This window comes from Hyaena hyaena, unplaced genomic scaffold (assembly GCF_003009895.1).
Source record: "Hyaena hyaena isolate Hyena2069 unplaced genomic scaffold, ASM300989v1 scaffold_32, whole genome shotgun sequence".
Lineage (NCBI taxonomy): Eukaryota > Metazoa > Chordata > Mammalia > Carnivora > Hyaenidae > Hyaena > Hyaena hyaena.
In genome coordinates, this window is record NW_024080663.1 from 208,017 (window position 1) to 230,104 (window position 22,088).

The following is a 22,088-nucleotide window of genomic DNA, read 5'->3' on the forward strand; positions in this document are numbered from 1 at the left end:
GTCCGACTCTTGATTTTGCATCAGGTCATGATCTCATGGTTAATGAATTTGAGCCCTGAGTTGGGCTCTGAGATGACAGTGTGGACCCTGTTGGGATTCTCTCTCTCCCTCTCTCTCTGTCCCTCCCCCACTTTCATACACACGTGTGTGCACTCTCTGTCTCTCTCTCTCTCTCAAGATAAATATTTTTTAAAAAAGGAAATGTTATTTGGAAAATCATGAGGAAGAGAAAATACATGTACAGCACTGCACTGTATTTACTGAAAGAAATCTATGTATTAGTGGACCTGTGCAGTTGCTCAAGGGTCAACTATATGTGACAGAAAGGACCGTGTGTGCATAGCAGAAGAAAATAAAAACAACTCTGAAAAGAGGCTTGAGGTTCGGATGGGAGTGGTAATGTGTCCAACCAACCAACACACATACACATATTCTGCGTCCTCATGTTAGAAAAGTGGTCCCCTAAACTACCATCTCAGTGAAGTGGGTCTCATTAATTATTCCATTGGCTTCCTGTTTCAAGAAAGGCACTACTAGCTACCAGCACTTTTCCTCCCCTCTGATCCCCTGCGGAAATCAGCCTCTCCCTGGATGACGGCTGAGGAAATGTCTGGAGAACAGCAGGCAGGAAGGAGTCCCAGGCCCCAGCTACCCAGGACGCTGGAGTTTACTTGTGCCCTGACTGGAATCGTGTTGAATCTGAGGTCGATTTCTCCTTCCTATTTTGTCCCTGTCCTCTCAGATCAAAACTCACGTTCCCATAGATCTCAATTCCCCCTGAGGCAATCAAAATAGGTGATTAAAGTGACTCATAGCAGGGGGTGAACCACCAGATTTTACCTAACAGGGATTTCTGGTTTATAGGGGGGCTTGGTAACCTCAATACAGGGTTTATGGGGAAAATGTGTTTGGTGATCTTTCTTCCTGTCTCTAGAATAGAATAGTGGCTACTTTTATACATCTTCCTGCTACTCTTGCCCTCCCTTCCCTTCCATCCCACATATCTACTCATGGGCCTTCCTTATAAAGACCTATCATTCTGCCATTTTGTTAATTCTGGGTCAGTTTCCTGCAGGAGGGGGCATATTCAAGAGCCTAACGGTTAGTTCTGAGAAGCTACTGTTCATTCAGCACCTTCCGCACCTAAATACTCTGAAATTCATTCATCGAGCTAAGGTGTGGAAAAGTGAGGATTCCCAATACCACTAGAACCAAAGCAAATACCATCTATCGTACGGATCAGCTCCCGGCTTTGCACCAGATACTCGGAGTGATTCGAAAACTTAACTGAAAAGTAACTTAAGTCAACGGTGTCCGTGATGAAGGGAATGAGAGCGGTTTCCCTCTGAAGGGCAACCGCCTGAGAAGGAGTGGGAGGAGGGGAAGAAGAAGAAGAAGGAAGGAAGAAACCCCAGTTGAAACTTGGCATTTACTTGAAGAGGAGCCAGCCGAAGGCACGTGCATGGGCAGTTTCACAGCACAGAGGGAAGGCATCGCTCAGAAGGCTTCCTTGGCGCTATTAAATTTCTTTGGTGGCAGCCTCGGCTGGGGAGGCAAGGCACAAAAGTTGCGTTCAGGGTGCTGAGGGCCAAGAGGTGGTGTCTGCGAACTTACGGGGATGGAACGGCTCAGGAATCTCGCGGAGGAAGAAGAGAGGCCGCCGTAGGAGGGCCGGGGGACGGCGGCGTGCTCGTCAGGCTTGGCGCCGCGCTGCGGGCTCGGGCTCGGCGGGCTGCTCGCCGCGCTCCCGCGGGGCGCGTTGCTTCTGCCGTACTGGTTGTTGTTGAGCTCGGGGTAATTTCGCGCGGGCGTTTGGGAGCTGCCGTTCAGGAGGTTGGTGAACGGGCTGGCTGCGAGAGGCGCCTCGGAGGACGAGGGGGCCTTTCTGCTCCCCGGCCCCTCCGCTGCAGAGTTCAAGTTGCCTAGAGAACTGGCTAGCCGGGAGTTTATGGAAAAGCTGCGTGGAAAACACAGGTGGGGAAGGGGGAGGACACAGACAATGATGTGTGCTCATGCAGAGTTCACGTTTCTAAAATACACAATTAGGACAAGAGGGGCATGGCATGCAGACAGTTCTGACCAATGCAAATGGGGACAGAGTGGCTTCTTTATCGCTCTTGGTGACATTACAACACGTGGCCTTTCGTTACACGCGTGAACGTCCTGTCTGAGCAGTTCACTGAGACCCCAGGAGCTGGCCAATCCACTCTGACCAGAGATCTTGAGGCAGGACATCTGGGGGCTCTATGTGTCCTGAAGTAGGGAGTAATTGAAAGGGGCTATTACATGAGAGTGAAAAGTAGATTGAAGTGTAAGATTTCACTTACACAGATTCATTCAAACGTCCCTAGCCATTTTAGTTCTGCTCATACACATCAAAGGAGAAATGACGATACCACGCATCGCTAGTGTGTGCCCCTGAACTCCAATTTCCGGATCACGGTAGGCGAGCTGGAGCTTCACTACACAGAGGGATGCCACACACCACTCCCTCCACACGGCCTCGTCCCCCAGGATGGGAGACATGAACAGAAGCCTTCCGTGATTTCGCCCCTTCTCCCTGATCCCCTCCTTGGACAAACTTCAGCCAAACTCCTTGTCTGCTACAGACTTCCTTTACCCCCCTACCCCTGGCCCCCCATCAGCATCTGAGAAGAGGGAAAGAGAAATTACCTTCTTACACTGGCACCTGAGGACAAAGAACTTCTGTTTATCCTCTTGACGGTCGCTGAGGGGGACAGAGCCACTTTCGTGGTCTTCAAGGTAGACGCAGATCCTTGGGGGCAAGAAGTCAATCTTTGTGGAGAAAATGGGCAAAAGGTCACACGAAAGCTGTGTTACCTTAACCTTCAGCAATCAACTAAGACAAGATAAACTCAACATTAAAGAGATCCTGGCAGGTCACGGTAACAGTGAGCGCAGCAGTCAACACTGACAGAGCACGTGCTCCGAGCCACACGCTCTTCTGAGAACCTGATAGACATTAGGCCATCTTCACAACAACCCTATGAGGTAGCTGAGACTGCAATCCCCACCTTGCAAGTGAGGAAACCGAGGCACAAAGGAAAAGTCCTCCAAAGTCAGTGAGCAAGTGACAGAGCTGGGATTCAGATCCAGGATCCAAAGTCCTGTCTTTAACCACCATCTCGCCATGCTTGGTCACTTCCCTTCTTTGATGGAGGCATTCATTCCTCTCATGTACTTAGGTTACATATGTATGTGTATGTCTATATATGTGTGTGTATATACATATGCATACATATATATACATATTTGTATATGTATATGTTTTTAAAATTTCTTTGTATATTAAATCTGTCATCTTCTTTCCACTCTGCAATTGCCCTAGTTGAGGCCACCACTATTCCTTACTGTTGACTACTAGTAACATCTTTTAATCTTATTCGTTAAAATTCAAATTCTGAATAGCCTCTGGTAGAATCTAAAATATTTACTTATGCCACTCACTGTTCAAACCATTTACTTTTTCTTCGGTGCCCAGAAAGCCTGAGCTCCTTGGCTTTACTGATAAAAGCCTCCAAAATCTGGCATTAGCCTTTGCAAGCAGGCCTTTTCTATCTATGCTTTCTCATTAGACAGCTCTATTCTGGCTATAAACAATGCTTGGAGTTCCCTGAATGGACTGTATTCATACCTTCATTCAGCTTGCATATGTTAATTTTCCTGCCGGGGGCACCTTCTCCTCTCCTTACCTCCTCTCTACTTCCTCTCTTCCACCTCCGTCTGCCTCATTCCCATTGGTTACCCTTTGATGGCCCAATTAGTTGGAACCCTATACGGCAAGCCTTCACTGAATTCCCAGGCAGAGTAAGCATATTCTCACAGTAAATCATAGCCCTTATACCATATTCCATTGTCTGATATTTGTCTATTTCCCTTGCTATACGCTCTACTGGGGGCAAAGGACCGTCTCTCACTTCAAATGCCAGTGGCTAGTACAGTGCCAGACTCAGGATGTTCAGTAAATGTCTGCTGAGTGGACAGAGAGGGAAAACTGACTCAAACCTAGACAGCTAGGGCCCACTCATGGTTTTTAATACCAAACCCGTTTTATCCTGAACAAACCATTTAATGTACCTGGACCTAACATATCTGCTCTAAAAAAGTTTATTTACTTGTAGACTCTCGCCTTCATCCTCCGCCCCTCGAACAACAGCTTAAGCACATGGCTTGCCTCTAAAACAAGAATGGGAAAAGTGGTACAAGGAAACAGATCAAGCTTCTGGAGAAGTTTGAGCCTGCTCAGAACTGCCTGCACGAAACAACCCTAAAACCAAGGGCTGAAAGAGAACCAGAGGTGGGGGGGGGTGTCGGATTTTTACCTCTATCTCAAACAGTTTTGGCAAACGTGTCTACGGCCCCCATCAAGCCCTACACTGCACCCTGGTACCACTGGTAACCAGGGACCACCCTGGACAGTTTAGAGGACATTTTCAGAGAAAAGGACTAATGTTTCCTCTTCAAATGGAGGACAGAGAAGGAAATAAAACCAGAAAATAAAGGAGAACAAACATATGTAAAAACTAGGGGGAAAGAGAACTAACAGAAATATTAAAAACTCAAGGGCAAAATCTGTCACTGGATTGAAAGGCATGTTCAGAGCGAGGGTGATTCTTAGAGACCCTGCAACATGCTGGAAGCATGGACTACGTTAACATCACAGCCACAGCCTCACGGCCCTGTGCGCACCTCGGGCAAACAAAAGTCCTCTTCACGGTGAGCATTAAAAATAAGGTGGATTATAACTATCTGGAACAGAAAGGAAGGAACTTAAAAGGGAAAAGCTGTGTGTAATTGGTTTTCACCAGGTTAAGGGTTGGGAAATGTATCTAAAGGGTAGCATTTATTTACAAGCTACTAGAAATTCACCTCATTAACAGTACCTGAAAGGCTGGGGCACTGCTCTCGGGTGCCCTTTCGTATCATCCAACCTACGGAAATCAAAGACAAATGCTCACGCATCGCCAGGTTCACACGTTTAAGCAAAGCCCAAAAGGCAGATCATATGGAGTCAAACCAGTAAAAATAAATTGGCAAAAGGGAGAACCCTCCCAAGTGGATATCCGTACTCATTTGGTTTCTAAAATAAATCCTACAGCCAGCAGGAAACTAATTTTTGTCATTTTGTTTCATATTGAATTTCATTTACAGAAAATTGCTTTAAATCAGAAGGTGGTGTTGCACCCACCTAGGGTAAAAAATGTTTGATTGATGATATCGTGATGTTGTTAGAAAAAAATGAATTCCAAAAAATGAAAAAAAATTCTGAGAATTAAAAAAGAAAATGGAAAAATTGTATTGGAATAGCCTTCTAAATTTTGTGGAGTGGAGATTCTCTCCCTACTTTTGTGCCAAGTTATATGCCAATTTTTCCCTCTCTCCCCCTTGTGATTTCTTAAGAAGCAAATATAATTTTAAGCAGAAATTAATTATAAGCAATATGAAGCCATTTCTTAAGAGTTTCAAGGGGAAAATGGTGAATAAAAGAGATTAGTAATCTTGAAGAACCTTCCACTGACTCAGGTGATATTCATAGTGAGCAGAGCACAGACTGAACAGTACTGGATTTGAATATCAGCTCCATTCCAAATCCATCCCACTGGGGTGGGACTGAACTTCCTAACCCCAAGCAACCAACCCAAATGTGGGTAATGATGCATATCTTTTGTGTTAATTCAGTTAATCCTCGTCTCCAAATTAAGTACCTAACATGGTTCATGACCGCAGTAGCTGCTCAGTGAATGGGTACGTCTCTTCAATTTTCTATGGTAGTTGGCAGTTATTACCAAGACCAAGTTTGCTATCCCATCTCCTCATGTTACTATAGCAAATGATTATCTTGACTCGACCAATATATACCTTCATTTCTCAGATCAGGGCACCTATGCTGAGCATAGGTAATGATGTGCTCAGACCTAATCTGACTTGTTACAATCCTCCCAGATAAGACATGAACACTAAATTCCCTGTGAGTCTGTTTGACATGTGTCCTGCTGGCAAAACACCCTCTTGCTGTGCATGCCTCTCACTTAAAAGGCAAAGAAAGGTAGCCACCTCCCATCAAAATCATTTGTTAACATGTCACCCCAGTAAAAAATCTGGAAGATATTCATAGATTTTTGCACCTACATTGATCCTGAAGACTTTCTCTTTTAACTAATCTACACCATTAGCAGGGTCCAAATGTTGGGGTCACATGTCAAGTTCCATCAATTGATTCTGATTGGTAATTTTAGACTTCAAACTCAGGGTGCTTATAACTTTACAGACACAGGTAAGGATTGCTTATTCAGTTCTCAAATAGAGAACATAAAGCTCAGGCGTTAGGATATACCCAAGCCTGCCATTCAGTACTTTTCTGCACATTCTAGATTTAAAACAAAAGCCTCAGCACACCTGTAAGAAGGTGTCCACCACAAGATAAGATACCCACTCATGGAGAAAGAGTAGAATTCCAAATGGAATTTAGAGCCCAGTCCCAGAGACACCTAGCTGCACAGCAGTTTAAAGTGGGAACTCTGTCAGGGGAGGATGCCTGGGTGGCTCAGTTGATATAGCGGCTGACTTCAGCTCAGGTCATAATCTCTCGGTTTGTGGGTTTGAGCCCTGAGTTAGGCTCTGTGCTGACAGCTCGGAGCCTGGAGCCTGCTTCAGATTCTGTGTCTCCTTCTCTCTCTGTCCTTCCCCTGCTTGCTCTCTGTCTCTGTCTCCCTCTTGAAAATATACATTAAAAAAAAAAAAATTTTTTTTAAAGGTGGGACTCCAGAGACTGAAACTGAGATTGCAGGAGCTGCTTTTAGAGAGCTTCTAAAACTTAGCTGCACCCCCATAGTGATAAAATAGTTAACAACATAGAATGGTATTAAGCCAAAAACAACAAGAGGTAAACATGGCACTTGTAGAATGATATTCAAAAGAGAAGATTAAACGACCTATCCACAAATGGAAGCACAAGATAAATTTAACAGTTTAAAATGGACCTACCTAAATGCACAAGATGGTGAGGAGCGTGGCTGCCTCTGACTTTTTAAGGCACGTAGTTTGTCTCCCTGGGTTATACTGCTTTTCATTTCCACGTCTTCATCCTCTTCTAAATTATTCTAGAAAGAAAGTGCATGCACATAGAAAGGTTACTGTGAATAATTTTGCTTTATATTGGTTTCTTAATAGACTATAGACTCTATATTTCATATAGATGATCTTAATATAGATTATCTTAAATACCTTTAAAGCACAGTGAATTCAGCATTGTCTATATTATATACTAACAGATGTTCAACTCTTCATCATTAAATATACTGGTCAAATTCCAAATCAAAGAAGCACAGGTGTGGATGTGGTAGAATTTAAAAGAAGCTCCTTGTTACAACGGACCACAACCAAAGAGAATCTCATACACACCAAATCATGCTTGGAATACAGCTCAGACACAGGCTGGCTCAATAGACACATTACAAATCTGTTTCCAGAGATTACTAGGATCCATCATGGCAAATTCTACGATTTCTTTACAAAAATTAAAGATAAAACAATTTAGGATATCTGTGAGATAACTTGCTAAGATCAATTAACATTAGTAAAAGCACTCACGACCTTTCCAGAAGGAGTTAAGGCTTACTAGATTGGGAAAGTGTGCTTCCTGCTGAAATAAGTCTTATATGTTAAAATATAGAAGTACCACGCTAGGTCTTTTCAGATGCCAGCTCACATTCCATTCTCACAACTCACAGCAGGAGGACACTATTGCCCATAAAGTTTTAAAAAAGGAGGTGCTCAGGGCACCTGGGTGGCCCGCGTCTGACTTCAGCTCAGGTCATGATTTCATGGTCCATAAGTTTGAGCCCTGCGTCCGGCTCTGTGCTGACAGCTCAGAGCCTGGAGTTTGCTTCAGATTCTGTGTGTGTGTGTCTCTCTCTGCTCCCCCCACCCCCCCACTTATGCTGCCTCTCTCTCTCCCAAAAATAAATAAACATTAAAAAAATTTTTTAAAGGAGGTGCTCATAGAAGTTAAGAATACTTATTGCCCAAGCTCCCCTAAGCTCTTCATGACAGCTGTGATTTTAAAATCAGATTTCTTAACCCCAGATACAATGTTCTCTCTGACATATGCCACAGCACACTGACATTGCACCAGTAGAGATTTTATTTTGCCCATTTCCTCCCCTGAATAATTCATACAACTTGAATTTGGTAAGATTTCTTGCAGCCATAAAAACTCCCTCCCCTCTTTAAAACTAGAACTCTTATTTGATGAACGGTATACAAAAATATACTTCCCTCAGTCACATCCTAGCCATTTCTGATAACCATTCCTGAATCAAAATACTTCTTTTCTCCCTGTCACCTAAGTTGGGCTGCATGGATACATCTGGGGTCGGTAGGCATATCCTGGATAAAAAGACCACACCTTACTACTATAGCTCTGAGTTTTCAAAAGAAAAATAGACATACAAAGCACACGGTCAGTGGGAAAGAAGAAGAAATGAAGAGAAAAGCTTCCTAGAGGGGGCGATCCCTTAACTGAGTCTTAAAGAATGAGTACAGGTGAAGCAGGCCAAGATCACAGGGTCATCCTGGCAAAGAACAACAGCTCAACAGTCACAGGATCCTGAAACCTTAAAGTCAGAGGATTCTCTTAAAGTCAAAAGTTGCCCATATATGAAGTCTCAGAATCTGTTACATTGTTCATCTCTGTTCCCAGTGGGGAGGAATCCATTACCACCCTAGAAAGACTCCAGGGAGAGGAATAAGGCAGGCCTGAAGCTAGGCTTGCTAGCTGGATGGTACACAACACAATCAACATGGGTGTTGTTACCAGTTACTTGTACCTGAGGGAAGGAAGGACCAGCACACATTCTATTCTCTAGAATACGAGGTGGGGTCAAGGAGTATATAAGCTTTTGGGGCACCTGGGTAGCTCGGTCGGTAAAGTGCCTGACTTTGGCGTAGGTCATGATCTCGTGGGTCATGAGTTAGAGCCCTGCGTCGCGCTTTGTGCTGATAGCTCAGAGCCTGGAGACTGTTTGAGATTCTGAAAATATTCTGAATTGCCTGGCACAATTTGTAGGGGCCAGGGTCGGGGGTAGAGGGGGAATAGCATTATCTCTTCCCAAGTACACGGAAAACTATGCAAATAAAAGGCAATTCACACCTGAACTCATGTAACACTGTGTCAACTACACTTCAATAAAAATAAATAAATAAATAAATAACACTAAAAACATAGCCTTAGTCGGTTGAGCGTCCGACTTTCACTTGGGTCATGATCTCGCGGTTCATGGGTTCGAGCCCCGCGTCGGGCTCTGTGCTGACTGCCAGCTCAGAGCCTGGAACCTGTTTCAGTCTGTGACTCCCTCTCTCTCTGACCCTCCCCTGCTCACGCTGTCTCACTCTCTCTCTCCTAGAAATAAATAAAAAATTTAAAAAAAAAAAAAACATAGGTAATTCACTCTGGGGAAAACAAAGAGAGGGGCAACAAAGAAAAGAGAGTAGACTACCAGGCTCAAGAGTGAACAATCCTTATGCAGTAATAATGTACATATTATTGGGTTTAACCAAATATTATGATATGGTCAGATTGGGAAAAGCATAGAGAAGCAGGTGTTAACATCTGGCTGGGAGAGCTGAGAAGTGTCCAAAATCAATAAATTGTTTAAAATAGCATTAGAAGGGAAACATGTATGTTGAGAGTGTACGGTAGTGAATGTGCGGATGTAATTTGCTTAGAGGTTTCCCTTTATGGGAGCTGGTCTAGGGGTGCAGAAAGGTGGGATGGGGACCTGATCTTTTTTTATCAGACTTCAGTACTCTTGATATTTCTAAAAGTGTAGTCACATATTACTTGAAAAAGTAAATACTAATTTGAAAAGATACACAGTTAAAAAAATTAACCATATTTTACATTATAGTTAATGTCACATGTTTTCTCTCCCACTTTATTATGTATCTTAAAAGTGAAATCTTTTTTAAATTATAATACATTTGAAATGTAGAAAACAATATGAAAACTGCAACAAACAGGTAACTACCCAGATTCAATATATTTTCTACTTAAACTCCTACTTTTAAGGAGTTTAAAATACCCTAAATACTTTCTCAAAGAAAAAGAAAATAATACATATAAATGCCCTATGATACTTGTTTGTCATAAATAATAATAAAATACAGATAAGAGTGAAAAATTATTAAAACCACCTACACATTTACCATTAAATGCAAAACACATTAGCACTCTGGCATATAATCTTCCAGACTTTTCCCCTGTGCTATTCATGCCATCCGTCATCATACTTCTTCTGACAACAAGAGGTTGAGTTACATATATGCTGCTCTGTAACTTACTTTTTCACCTAAAAAATACATTGTTGGGAGTACTTCAGGGTACATTTAAAAAACAAAAAACCAAACAACCTTTATATGATTATTCTTTATGGCTACATAAAATTCTGCTGTCTGGATACACCAAATTTTATTTATTTTACTCTAGGCCAGTTTTTTTTTCCTGTCTTTCATCACTATGAACAGCTCCAATAAATATCCTCCTTTATGCATATGCATAAATTTTTAACACTGTCCTATTATTGTCTTAAGAGAGATTCACAGAAGTGCAATTGCTAAAGACATTTTAAAGTCTTCTGACACAGGGGTGCCTGGGTGGCTCAGTCGGTTAAGCGTCCGACTTCGGCCCAGGTCATGATCTCACAGTTCGTGGGTTCGAGCCCCGCGTCGGGCTCTGTGCTGACAGCTCAGAGCCTGGAGCCTGCTTCAGATCCTGTGTCTCCCTCTCTCTCTGACCCTCCCCTGCTCATGCTGTCTCTCTCTCAGAAATAAATAAAACCTTTAAAAAATTTCTTTAACTCTTCTGACACATATTATCAAATTGCCCTCCATTTTAGACTTCAATCTTTAAGGCCTTCTTATTTCCGAAATCCTTGCTAATATGGCATACATTCTTTAATCTCACTCAACTTGAGAGGCATACATAGCACCTCGTCATTTAAATTTGAGTTTCCTTCATTTCCTAGAGTAGAACATTGTTTATGCTTACCAGCCATGGCAATTCCCATTTTGTTCTATTTGTGTACATGGTATTTTCATATTGATTTTTAAGAGTTCTTTACATTAAAAAAAACTAATTTGAATATGTTGCATACATATCCACCTAGTTGATTACTATGAGGAGAATGAACTGGAGAAGTTTCATTCTCCTGGGCAGAGAGGAGGGGGACCCAGTTAAGTGGCTCCTGCAGTGGTCTGGTGAGAGGTGACAGACTGGATTTTAGGGTATGAGAAAACTTTTTAAAATATTTATTTAGTTTTGAGAGACAGAGAGACAGAGAGAGACAGATACAGAGTGTGAATGGGGTGGGGGGAGGGGGAGCAGAGAGAGAGGCAGAGACACAGAATCCGAACCAGGCTCCTGGCTCTGAGCTGTCAGCACACAGCCCAACACCGGGCTCGAACTCACAAACCACGAGATCATGACCTGAGCTGAAGTCGGACGCTTAACTGACTGAGCCACCCAGGAGCCCCAAGAAAGACTATTTTAAAAGATGTACTTATTTACAGATAATGGTCTAGCAAAAGAACAAATAATAGTGCAAAGTACAAAGACTTCTTTTATTTCATCAGCTGTTCTCTATATATAGACAAGATGAAAACCAAAATAAAATGTATTCAGAGATTTCAGTTGGATAAGGTAATTACTGACCAATGCATTAATAAAATGGTGACAGAGTATGCTACTGGTGTGTGCCATTAAGAAAAAAAATCTATTAGATAGAATATAGCACACTAGGGAATAAAGGACGGAAGAGTTAGAATAGAAAAATGATATAAAAGGAGAGTTTGAAATAGAAATGACTAAAAATAGAGGTGAGAGGATTGGAAGGGGAAGATGATAATGGATTTTGAGCAGGTCTAAGTGACTTGGCTAGGAAAGGTGGCTGGGTCATCTTCAAAATTCTTTCAGCTCTCAGATGTTGAACCTGTGAGATGTAAAAGCTGGAGAAAGACAAAGATGGCATCGTCAAATTAAGTTGCTTCTGATCAATGGAAAGTTTGGATTTATCAGAGCCCACGAATCTGTCTTCTCTCCTTCTTCAGTGTCACTGGTTGAGACCTTTACCACCTGGGACCCCACCCCGATCACCAACTTCCTGGCCTCCCATGCCCGGCTGCACACAGACCCCAGCATCCCTTCCTCCCCACTGCCAGAGCAGTCTCCCCACACCGTGCTTCCAGCTACTGTCACCATCCTGTCCGATAGCCCCCGCCGGATCCCAGTGGCATTCAGATCGGAACAGCGATGCCTTAGTGGTCCTAAGAGTGGAAAGAAAAGGGCACCTGGGCGGCTCAGTCGGTTAAGTGTTGACTTCAGCTCAGGTCATGATCTTGCAGTTTGTGAGTTTAAGCCCCATATGGGGATGGGGATCTGTGCTGACAGCTAAGAGCCTGGAGCCTGCTTCAGACTCTGTGACTCCCTCTCTTTCTGCCCTTCCCCCATTCGCATCTGCCTCTGTCTCTTCAAAAATAAACAAACATTTAAAACTAGTTTTAAAAAAAGCATCCAATTTCGGCTCAGAAATCAGTTTGTGAGTTTGAGCCCTACATCAGGCTCTCTGCTGTCAGCACAGAGCCTGCTTCAGATCCTGCTCCCCCTCTCTCTTGCCCTTCCCCGCTGTGTGTACCCCCTTTTTTCTCTCTCTCTCTCTAAAATAAATAAACATTAAAAATAAGAGTGGACAGGGGCACCTGGGTGGCTCAGTCAGTTAAGTGGCCAACTTCAGCTCAGGTCATGATCTCGCAGTTCATGGGTTCAAAGCCCTGTGTCAGGCTCTCTGCTGACAGCTAGCTCAAGAGTCTGGAGCCTGCTTCAAATTGTGTCTCTCTCTCTCTCTAATCCTCCCCTGCTCACATTCTGTCTCTCTATCTCTCAAAAATAAACATTAAAAAGTTAAAAAAAAAAAAAAGAGTGGACAGAACAGTGCTTGAAAGTAGGGTCTTAGAAATTTAATTTTTGACTTGATGGAGTTTTTTTCTAAGATGCACCCTGAACATGAGCATTTGATGTAAGACAGCAAAGGACTTTATAAATCACAGTATCTTGATGATGTCATTAAAACACTACATTCTCAGGGGGCCTTGCTGGCTCAGTTGGTGGAATGTGCAACTCTTGATTTTGGGTTGTGGGTTCCAGCCCCACACTGGGTGTAGTGATTGCTTAAAAATCAAATCTTTAAAAATAAATTAATTAAATAAAACACTACATTCTTATTTACCTAATTATCAATTTATGTGAACTTGTCTGTACATTAGCAGCACCTGTATACAATTAATATCTCTAAGTCAAGAACATCTGATTGATTGGTGTGTTAATATTAGATTATCACCCTGGAAGGAAAACTTAACAACAATCACAATTCCAGGAGAAATGTTTTAGGACAGCCTGCCTAAGGTTATGTTCAAAGTTACTGATACAGCAGCACCTGGGTGGCTCAGTCGGTTAAGTGTCTAACCCTGGATTTAAGCTCAGGTCATGATCTCATAGTTCATGAGTTCAAGCCCCATGTCAGGCTCTGTGCTGACAGCATGGAGCCTGCTTAGGACTCTTTCTTTCTGCCCCTGCCCCACTCTCTCTTTCTCTCTCACTCTCAAAAAATAAACAGAAAAAAAATTTTTATTAAAAAATTACTGATGCAATATACTTAAGCCACACATAGGACCTCATGGGGAGGCAGCATGATAGGGAGAAAGGCTCAAGGTGCATGGCTGAGTACAGACCCTGAGGCCAGGAACTTTTGTTTAAATAACAGCTCCCCAGGGAGTTCTCTTTGTGAGTTCAAGCCCCACGTCAGGCTCTGTGCTGACAGGAAGGAGCCTGGAGCCTGCTTCAGATTCTGTGTCTCCCTCCCTCTCTGCCCCTCCCCTGCTCATGCTCTCTCTCTCTCTCTCTCTCTCAAAACTAAATAAACATTTTTTTAAAATTTTAATAGAAAGAAATAAATAAATAACAGCTCCACAGGGGCACTTGGGTGGCTCAGTCAGTTAAGCGTCTGACTCTTGGTTTCCGCTCAGGTCACGATATTGGGGTTTGTTGAGTTTGAGCCCCGCATCAGGCTCTCTGCTGTCAGCACAGAGCCTGTTTCAGATCCTCTGTCTCCCTCTCTCTCTGCCCCTCCCTTGCTCACACTCTCTCTCAAAAATAAACAAACATTAGAAAAAATAATAATAAGAGGTCCACGACATTCTTTGTGATGTTGGGCAGACAGTTTAACATTCTTCACCTCAGTTGCGTCATCTGTTAAAAAGGGCCAAGGAACAGTGCCTATTTCATATAGCTATTATAAGAATTAAAAATTAACCCATGTAAAGTGGGTTAGAACAGTGTCTGGCACATAGTAGGTGCTACTTAGGGTGTTGTAACATTCTAAGCTCCTCGCTTAAGTCCTTAAGTATCTTCCCGTTAAAGCGTTTTAAATTCCATCTTCTTAAAGCCCAGTACATAATGGGCCCTTAGGCCCTTGCATGTCTGAATGAGCACTGAGGCTGGTACCATTTTGTACTTGAGCACATACTACTCTCAGATGGCTTCGATTATTACCAATTTCATGTCTGTGTTCTTGTTTGTTTTCTATGACACTGTAAGCCTTCTTCATTCATTCGGCAATATTTACGAAGGCTCTGTGGACCAGGAATAGGCCTCATGAGGGCAGACAGAGCCTCCACCCCCACAGTGCACATTACGGGGCAGGAAGGAGATGGGAAAGATCATGAGGCAAAAGCACAGTTCAAGGCAGAAGCAACAGGCAAGGAGCCTAACCCAGACCCCCAGCATAGGCCCTGTGTACTTCACAGTGCCTAGCCCAGCACTGAAGACCATGTTCGGTCAAGGTAAGGCCTCTATTTTTAAAAGATTTCTCATAACTAGTGGTGAAGAAAACTCATCAGAGCTGCAGCCTAGTCCATGACTGCGGCCTTAATCACCCTGGTTGAACCTTATGCCGATTCATCCATCTCCCAAGCACTGAAAAACTATATATTCAAACCTCCCCAATCAGGTCATTACAGAACTTCCTAATAACCAACCACAGGAAATTTTTAAAAATATGAATTTTGAGGCACCTGGGTGGCTCAGTCAGTAAAGCATCCGACTTTGGCTCAGGTCATGATCCCAAGGTCCATGGCTGGACCCTATGTCAGGCTCCGTGTGGAGCCTGGAGCTTGCCTTAGATTCTGTGTCTCCCTCTCCCTCTGCTCCTCCCTTGCCCATGCTCTGTCTCTCTCTCTCAAAAGTAAACAAACATAAAATATATATATATATATATATATATATATATATATATAACTTAGTATCTCTATTTTCAATCTAATGTTGCTTTTAAAAAGGAAAAGAAAAAAAACAGGGGCGCCTGTGTGACTCAGTCGGTAAAGCGTCCAGCTCGGGTCATGATTTCACAGCTTCTGAGTTCGAGCCCCACATCGGGCTCTGAGCAGACAGCTCAGAGCCTGGAGACTGCTTCCAATTCTACGTCCCCCTCTCTCTCTGCCTCGCCCCCTCTCCCCCCTCATGCTCTTTCTCTCTCTCTCTCTCTCTCTCAAGAATAAATAAAACATTAAAAGAATTGTTTTAAATGAAAAAAAGCAATCTCTAGAAGAATACTGCCTTTTTGCACTTCTTTCATGTACAAACCACATAAATCCAGAATTTATCTAAATCCAGAATCTATCCTGAACATTGGTAAGGAGAATTGAAACACATTAAAATCCTTGTAACATTCTCAACTTATTTTCCCACTTGGAATTCATGGGAATGACAAAGATACCATTAACTGTCTTACATCTGCTTTTGAGGAAACTAACTCCCCGTATTCGTGTAATGTTTTGGAGCCGGCACCAGGTAAGCACAGCGAGGAGAGGGCTTAATATTTACACAAGGCATCATCTAACTATAAAATGGTCCAAAACCTGCATATATGTCACTGTCTGAGATCTTAGATGCACCATCATTTGGTGGTATTTCTGAATGCTTTCATTCCTGCGCTCTTATTTCAAAAATAATAACACTTCTGAATGGCTAGAGCTAAAGTAAAAAATTGGGGGTGCCGGGAATAAGGAAGAGGAAGACAAACTGCCCAATACCTGAATACATGCTCATATTTAAAATTGACTTATTTTAAATTTCAATCATATTTCACTTTTCATCCCTCTAAGGATAAATAAATGCTCATTATTCTTAAATTTGACTAAAAGGGATCTAAAAAAGTACGAGAACCAAATATTCTACCTACCAGATGTTAGTTTAATGTAGATTATGATATAGGAAACATTATATTCCCATAAGATATATATGTTTCTCAGATACATGGTTACATTGTATGTGCCTCTTTTCAGAGGTCATAACTCAAAGCCCTGTTTACTTGAACAAACCCTAAGAAGGAAATGCTGACCAGAGCAAGAAAAAGATTCTTGCTTAGCTATATTATCACACTGAAATGTCAGTTCAGGTCCTTTTTGTTTGCTTTGAATAGGCCAGACTACAACGCAGAGACAAGAAAAAGTCAACAAAAGCTGTGAACATCAACATGACCTTGGCTAAGATTTACGTTTTGTCAGGACAGATGACTCACACCAGTAAACTTGGCCCCCTCATCAGTGGCTGTCCTGCAGTGGAGACCATGGGGTTGAAGAATTGGTCCTTCCTGCAGCCCCCATCGTGCGTCCTTGGAGAAAGCCCATGCTCCCTATAGCTAAGCGCTCTGCTTATCTCTCTTGGGAAAAGAGACCTGTTTGGCACATCACTTGTTGACCTCAGAGAGTTATGATGTGTTCCTTCCATTCTGGGTTCCCTGGGAGCCAAGCCGGAACCACGGACTTTTGTTCAAGGCCCTTGTCCAGGTCAAACGGGCCACCGCTTAATAGAACGTAAATCCACACTTGTGGCTTAAATGTCTTCAACAGCTTTTTTTGCTCCTTTAGGGACATAAAAATATAAACGCAAACCAAGTGCTTAGCTTACTTCAGGCATATTGTGGTAGAAAGAGCTAAACCAGAAGGCAGACTCCTAGTCTCAAGGTGGTCCTATCATTAATGCCATAACCTTCAGCAAGGAACAGGTTTGGTGGGACTCTGGTGTCTGATCCGCACAAGAGGGGAAGTGGGACAAATGGTTTCAATGTTGCTTCTAGCTCCAAAACCACCCAAGATCCTACTTGTTGTAAGTCACTTCCATTTTTAGGTATCAGGGTATAACAGAAAAAACAGATTCAGAATCAGATAGATGTGGAATGGAATCACAGAGGTTAGAACCTCCCTGACATTCAGTTTCCTTACTATAAAATAGAGGGGTGCCTGGGTGGCTCAATCAGTTAAGTGTCCAACTCTCGATTTTGGCGCAGGTCATGATCCTGGGATTGTGGGATCGAGCCCCATATCCGGCTCCACATGGAGTCTGCTTGGGATTCTCTCTCTCTTTCCCTCTGCTCCTACCCCCGCCTCCCACACTCATTCTCTCTCTCTCTCTCACTCTCAAATAAATTTTAAAAACATTTTTTAAATGGAGATAATACTGCCTAATTCACCAGGTAGTTGTAAAGATTAAATGAGACCATAGATGTCAACTGCTTAAGGTGGTTTGTTTATAATAGTGCCTCAATTAAAAAGAAAAAAAATGCCCCTAATAATGTTTTCAACTCTGGACTTTAGAAACCAATATGCATTTGAGCCTTTCACAAAACCACTTGTGGTATATACTATTTTTTTTCAATTGTCACATTAATTTTTCCTCTTTATATCCATTTCCATCTTCAAATAGAAAGTTTGCTTTTCTATTTCCTTTTTGTAAATATTCTCCAAACCAGCGTAGCCTCCTTTACAACTGTGCTCCTTAAATTATGGCTTTTTTACTTTTAAGGATAATTGATTTCTTTGCTCTGAGTCTTGTTTTACAGGAAGATGACTCTACACCTAAAAATATTGGCACTATCAGCATCTCAGAAAAGAGATATTCCTATGTTATATGCGTTTGACTAGGAAACAAAAATGCAGAACATTAGTCTTAAGGAGACATGAAAATCTTCTTAAGGAAAACTCACCTCTCCAAATCTTTCCACGTTTTGTATTTTAGTTAAGTTTCCACCAATAGACATATCATCCAAGCTAGAAAGAATTTTATTAATACTTCCTTCACTGGATGGTCTGTTTTTCAGTTTGGATCGGAAAATGTCTCCTTGGACCCATAACGATGCTTGTTTTCTGTAAAGAAGGAGAGAAAACACAATAAGCTGTAAAACAAATTACTTTCATCTCCTTGAAAGTATATCTTCTAAATAAAAAGGTTAGTAGATATGCCTTTACAAGTCAGACTAGAAAGATTATGAAATCTTAGAATTTTTTTAAAATGTCATTTTCTGAAAGAATAAATAATATTAAAGTTGTATATGAAACACAAATACCTATCTTCCAATATAGGTCTCTAATATAACTACATATAAGTTGACCATTAAGGTTCTCAGATGTTTATAATAAATTCCACAGCAATAAAGACTGTCAGCCCACTTGCCGTTTAAATATGAATCTGATATCTATAAGGTATTTCTCAAATAGCAATATGATATGTCTATAAAAACAGCTGGAGTGAAGTGAACTCAAAGATGTACATGAAAAAAACTTGAGTTAAACAGAGATATTATCTAAAAGAGTACTAAATACCTAATTGTGTGTGATCCCATAAAAGGTCCTGGACATATAACTTCAGAAGCCCACTCTTCCCAACTAAAAGTAAGGTATGTAGCCTCAATTACATTATCCTTTAAGAGAAAGAAAATGTAGCGGTGCCTGGGTGGCTCAGTCAGTTAAGCATTCAACTTTTGGTTTCAGCTCAAGTCACGATCTCACAGTTCATGGGCTCGGGCCCCATGTTGAGTTCTACACTGTCAGTGCAGAGCCTGCTTGAGATTCTCTTTCTCTGACCTCATGATCTAATGACCTCATGACTCTCTCTCATGACCCCACTCATGCGCTCTCACCCTCTCAAAAATAAATAAGCACTAATAAAAAAGGAAAAGAAAATATGCTTCATCTATAAGTTTTCTTTTATTCAGTAAGGCACAATTATAACCGCTTTCAAGATTACAAGAAAAGAACTTAAAATATGTAAATACAATGATACTCTGGGTTTTAAATTTATATTGTTAGAGTCAACTTCATGCATTTCTTTAAGATAAGATACCCCATTGGACACTGTTCATTCTATTCTGTCATACTGTACAGAATAGAATTAAGCTAAAATTATGGTTCATCATAAGGATATTAACATCCAGTGAAATAACAGCATTATCAAGGAGAGCTACCAGTAAGAACATAGATTTATTTTTTGAGGCAACAGAAAGACCAAGGAATACTTTCTCTCAAAGATTCCACATAAAATTCAGGTTAAAAACATGAAGAGAAGAACAATGATAAAAAGTCTTCCCTGAACTGTGCGATCCCATTGTGCCCACAAGAAAGGAATCCACCTTTCCTTTTTAAAAGAGTTGACTCTCAAATCAGAACTTTTGTTTATGGTTAAATACTGTTAAGTATTGAAGAAAAGATTAACTTTTAAATTACAGCAAAATTTACCTGTGCAATACATCCAACCAAGCATATACACATCCAGGTGTCACCCTATACCGATACATCCTTGTATACAAGATTAGAAAAGGATTACTGCAGCATTATTTGTCAAAAAAATGAAAACTGGAGATACCTGATGGACAACTGGCTTGTTAAATCACAGTAAACCCATTCTGTGAAATATTACACAGCCAGTAGAAAGCCTGGGATGGACCTACATATGGTGACCGAGAAGAGCAGCTATGAAACAAAGCATTAGTAAATGAAAAATATAAGTGACAGAGTGTGGAAAGTGTGATCCTATTTTTTATATTTAAAAAAGTTATAATGTAACCCAAACTTCAGTTATCTAGAAGAATATGTAGCAAAATACTGACTGGTTACTCCCAAGAAGGAAAGGAAACTTTCAGTTTTTATTGCATGTCTTACACTGTTTGACTTTTTTTTTAATGTTTATTCGTTTTTGAGAGAGCGAGCAGGAGACGGGCAGAGAGACAGGGAGACAGAGGATCTGTCTGCAGGCTCTGCACTGACAGCACAGCTGCGGGGCTCGACTCACTAACATGAGGTCACGACCTGAGCCGAAGTTAGATGCTTAAATGACTGAGCCACCCAGGCACCCAACGACTGACTTTTTTAAAACGATGTGCACAAGAGAAACAGAGCACGAGTGGGGGAGGGACACAGAGAAAGAGAGGGAAAGTTCCAAGTAGGCCACACGATCAGTGTGGAGCTCAACATGAGGCTCGACTCCATGACCGTGAGATCATGACCTGAGCCCAAATCAAGAATTGGTTGCTTAACTGACAGCCACCCAGGTGCCCCAGGAGTTCAGATTTGATCTCAGAGTTGATCCCAATGTTACAAAGTCTTTGGGGATGAAAAACATGAAGTAGAAATGGAACCTGAGAAGTTGGAGGACCGAAGAGGCTACACTGAAAAAATTCCAGTTCCAAAATGTTATCAAATGAAAACTCAGAGGCTGCTGCCAACCTAAAGATGGAAATTACAAAGTGACACCTTTCACTTGCTCTGTTTGAAAGACTCAATCTGTCCCATCACTGGGAAGACTTGATTTGAACCTGAATATTAAAGATGAATCAGATGTCAAAGCCGATTTGTGTGTTGCTAAGCGATGCTCTACGCAAGTGCTCCTGATGAAAAAGCGGCACTCCACACAAGTTCCTCTTTTATTGACGAGAGAAACCACACTGGCTTTTATTGTGGTGTCTATTACTCCTTAAAAGCCTCATCTCAAACAGAAGACGTACAACGTGTATTTTTAAGTATTTAGCATTTAAAAATCAAACCCTATGAAGCTAACTCACTGGCTCAAAGCAAATCTAACATAGTGGATTTTCTAAGACAGCATGAGATTACTAAGCCTCTGGCAAAAGAACATGTGCTTTGAAATAACAAGAAGAGATGTGTCTTGATTTAAACAGAGCCTTTTGAGAGAGGTAGCCAGTGTTGGGGGTGGAGTGGTTTTGGCCAAGTTGAGGCCCTGGGTCAGGTAGGCCTGAGACATATGAAAGTAATTAACCTGGCTTCATTACAAGCAAACTCATAGCCTTCACAAGTCTTTTTAAAAATCCACTTTTAGGGGTGCCTGGGTGGCCCAGATGGTTGAGTGTCCGACTCTTGATCTTGGCTCAGGTCATGATCCCAGGGTCATGGGATCGAGAGCCACACTGTGCTCCACACTAAGCATGGAGTCAGCTTAGAATTCTCTCTCGGCATCACCATCCCAGACTTTGGCCTCTACTACAAAGCTGTAATCATCAAGACAGTATGGTATTGACACCAAAACAGACACATAGACTAATGGAATAGAATAGAGAACTCAGAATTGGACCCCAAAATGTACAGCCAACCAATCTTTGACAAAGCAGCAAAGGGTATCCAATGGAAAAACAGATGGTGCTGGGAGAACTGGACAGCAACATGCAGAAGAATGAAACTAGATCATTTTCTCACACCATACACAAAAATAAACTCAAAATGGATAAAGGACCTGAATGTGAGACAGGAAACCACCCAAACCCTAGAGGACAAAGCAGGAAACAACCTCCTTGACCTCAACCGCAGAAATTTCTTACTTGACACAGCCCCAAAAGCAAAGGAATCAAGAGCAAAAACGAACTATTCGGACCTCATCAAGATGAAAAGCTTCTGCACGGCAAAGGAAACAAACCATAAAACTAATAGGCAACTGACGGAATGGGAAAATATAGTTGCAAATGACATATCAGATAAAGGGCTAGTATCCAAAATCTATAAGAAACTCACCAAACTCCACACCTGAAAAACAAACAATCCAGTGAAGAAATGGGCAGAAGACATGAACAGACACTTCTCCAAAGAGGACATCCAGATGGCCAACAGACAAATGAAAAGATGCTCAACATCCCTCATCATCAGGGAAATACAAATCAAAACCACACTGAGATACC

At 41.9% G+C, this 22,088-nt stretch overlaps 1 protein-coding gene across 6 annotated transcripts in view; it reads right to left on the reverse strand.

Moving 5' to 3' along the window:
• CDC14A (cell division cycle 14A) overlaps window positions 1-22,088 on the reverse strand; it is a 168,066-nt gene that overhangs the window by 20,546 nt on the left and 125,432 nt on the right. For 3 of the 6 annotated variants that reach the window (XM_039228457.1, XM_039228454.1, XM_039228458.1), the window contains 5 exons: window positions 18,114-18,273; window positions 7,006-7,121; window positions 4,905-4,952; window positions 2,674-2,796; window positions 1,416-1,957 (listed from right to left, as the gene is read on the reverse strand). In XM_039228457.1, the coding sequence (XP_039084388.1) occupies window positions 1,498-1,957; window positions 2,674-2,796; window positions 4,905-4,952; window positions 7,006-7,121; window positions 18,114-18,273 (907 nt within the window). In that variant the 3' untranslated portion in view covers window positions 1,416-1,497. Of the gene's footprint in view, window positions 1-1,415; window positions 1,958-2,673; window positions 2,797-4,904; window positions 4,953-7,005; window positions 7,122-18,113; window positions 18,274-22,088 lie in introns of those variants that run through there. The other 3 variants (XR_005527732.1, XM_039228456.1, XM_039228455.1) reach the window with 3 other exon arrangements.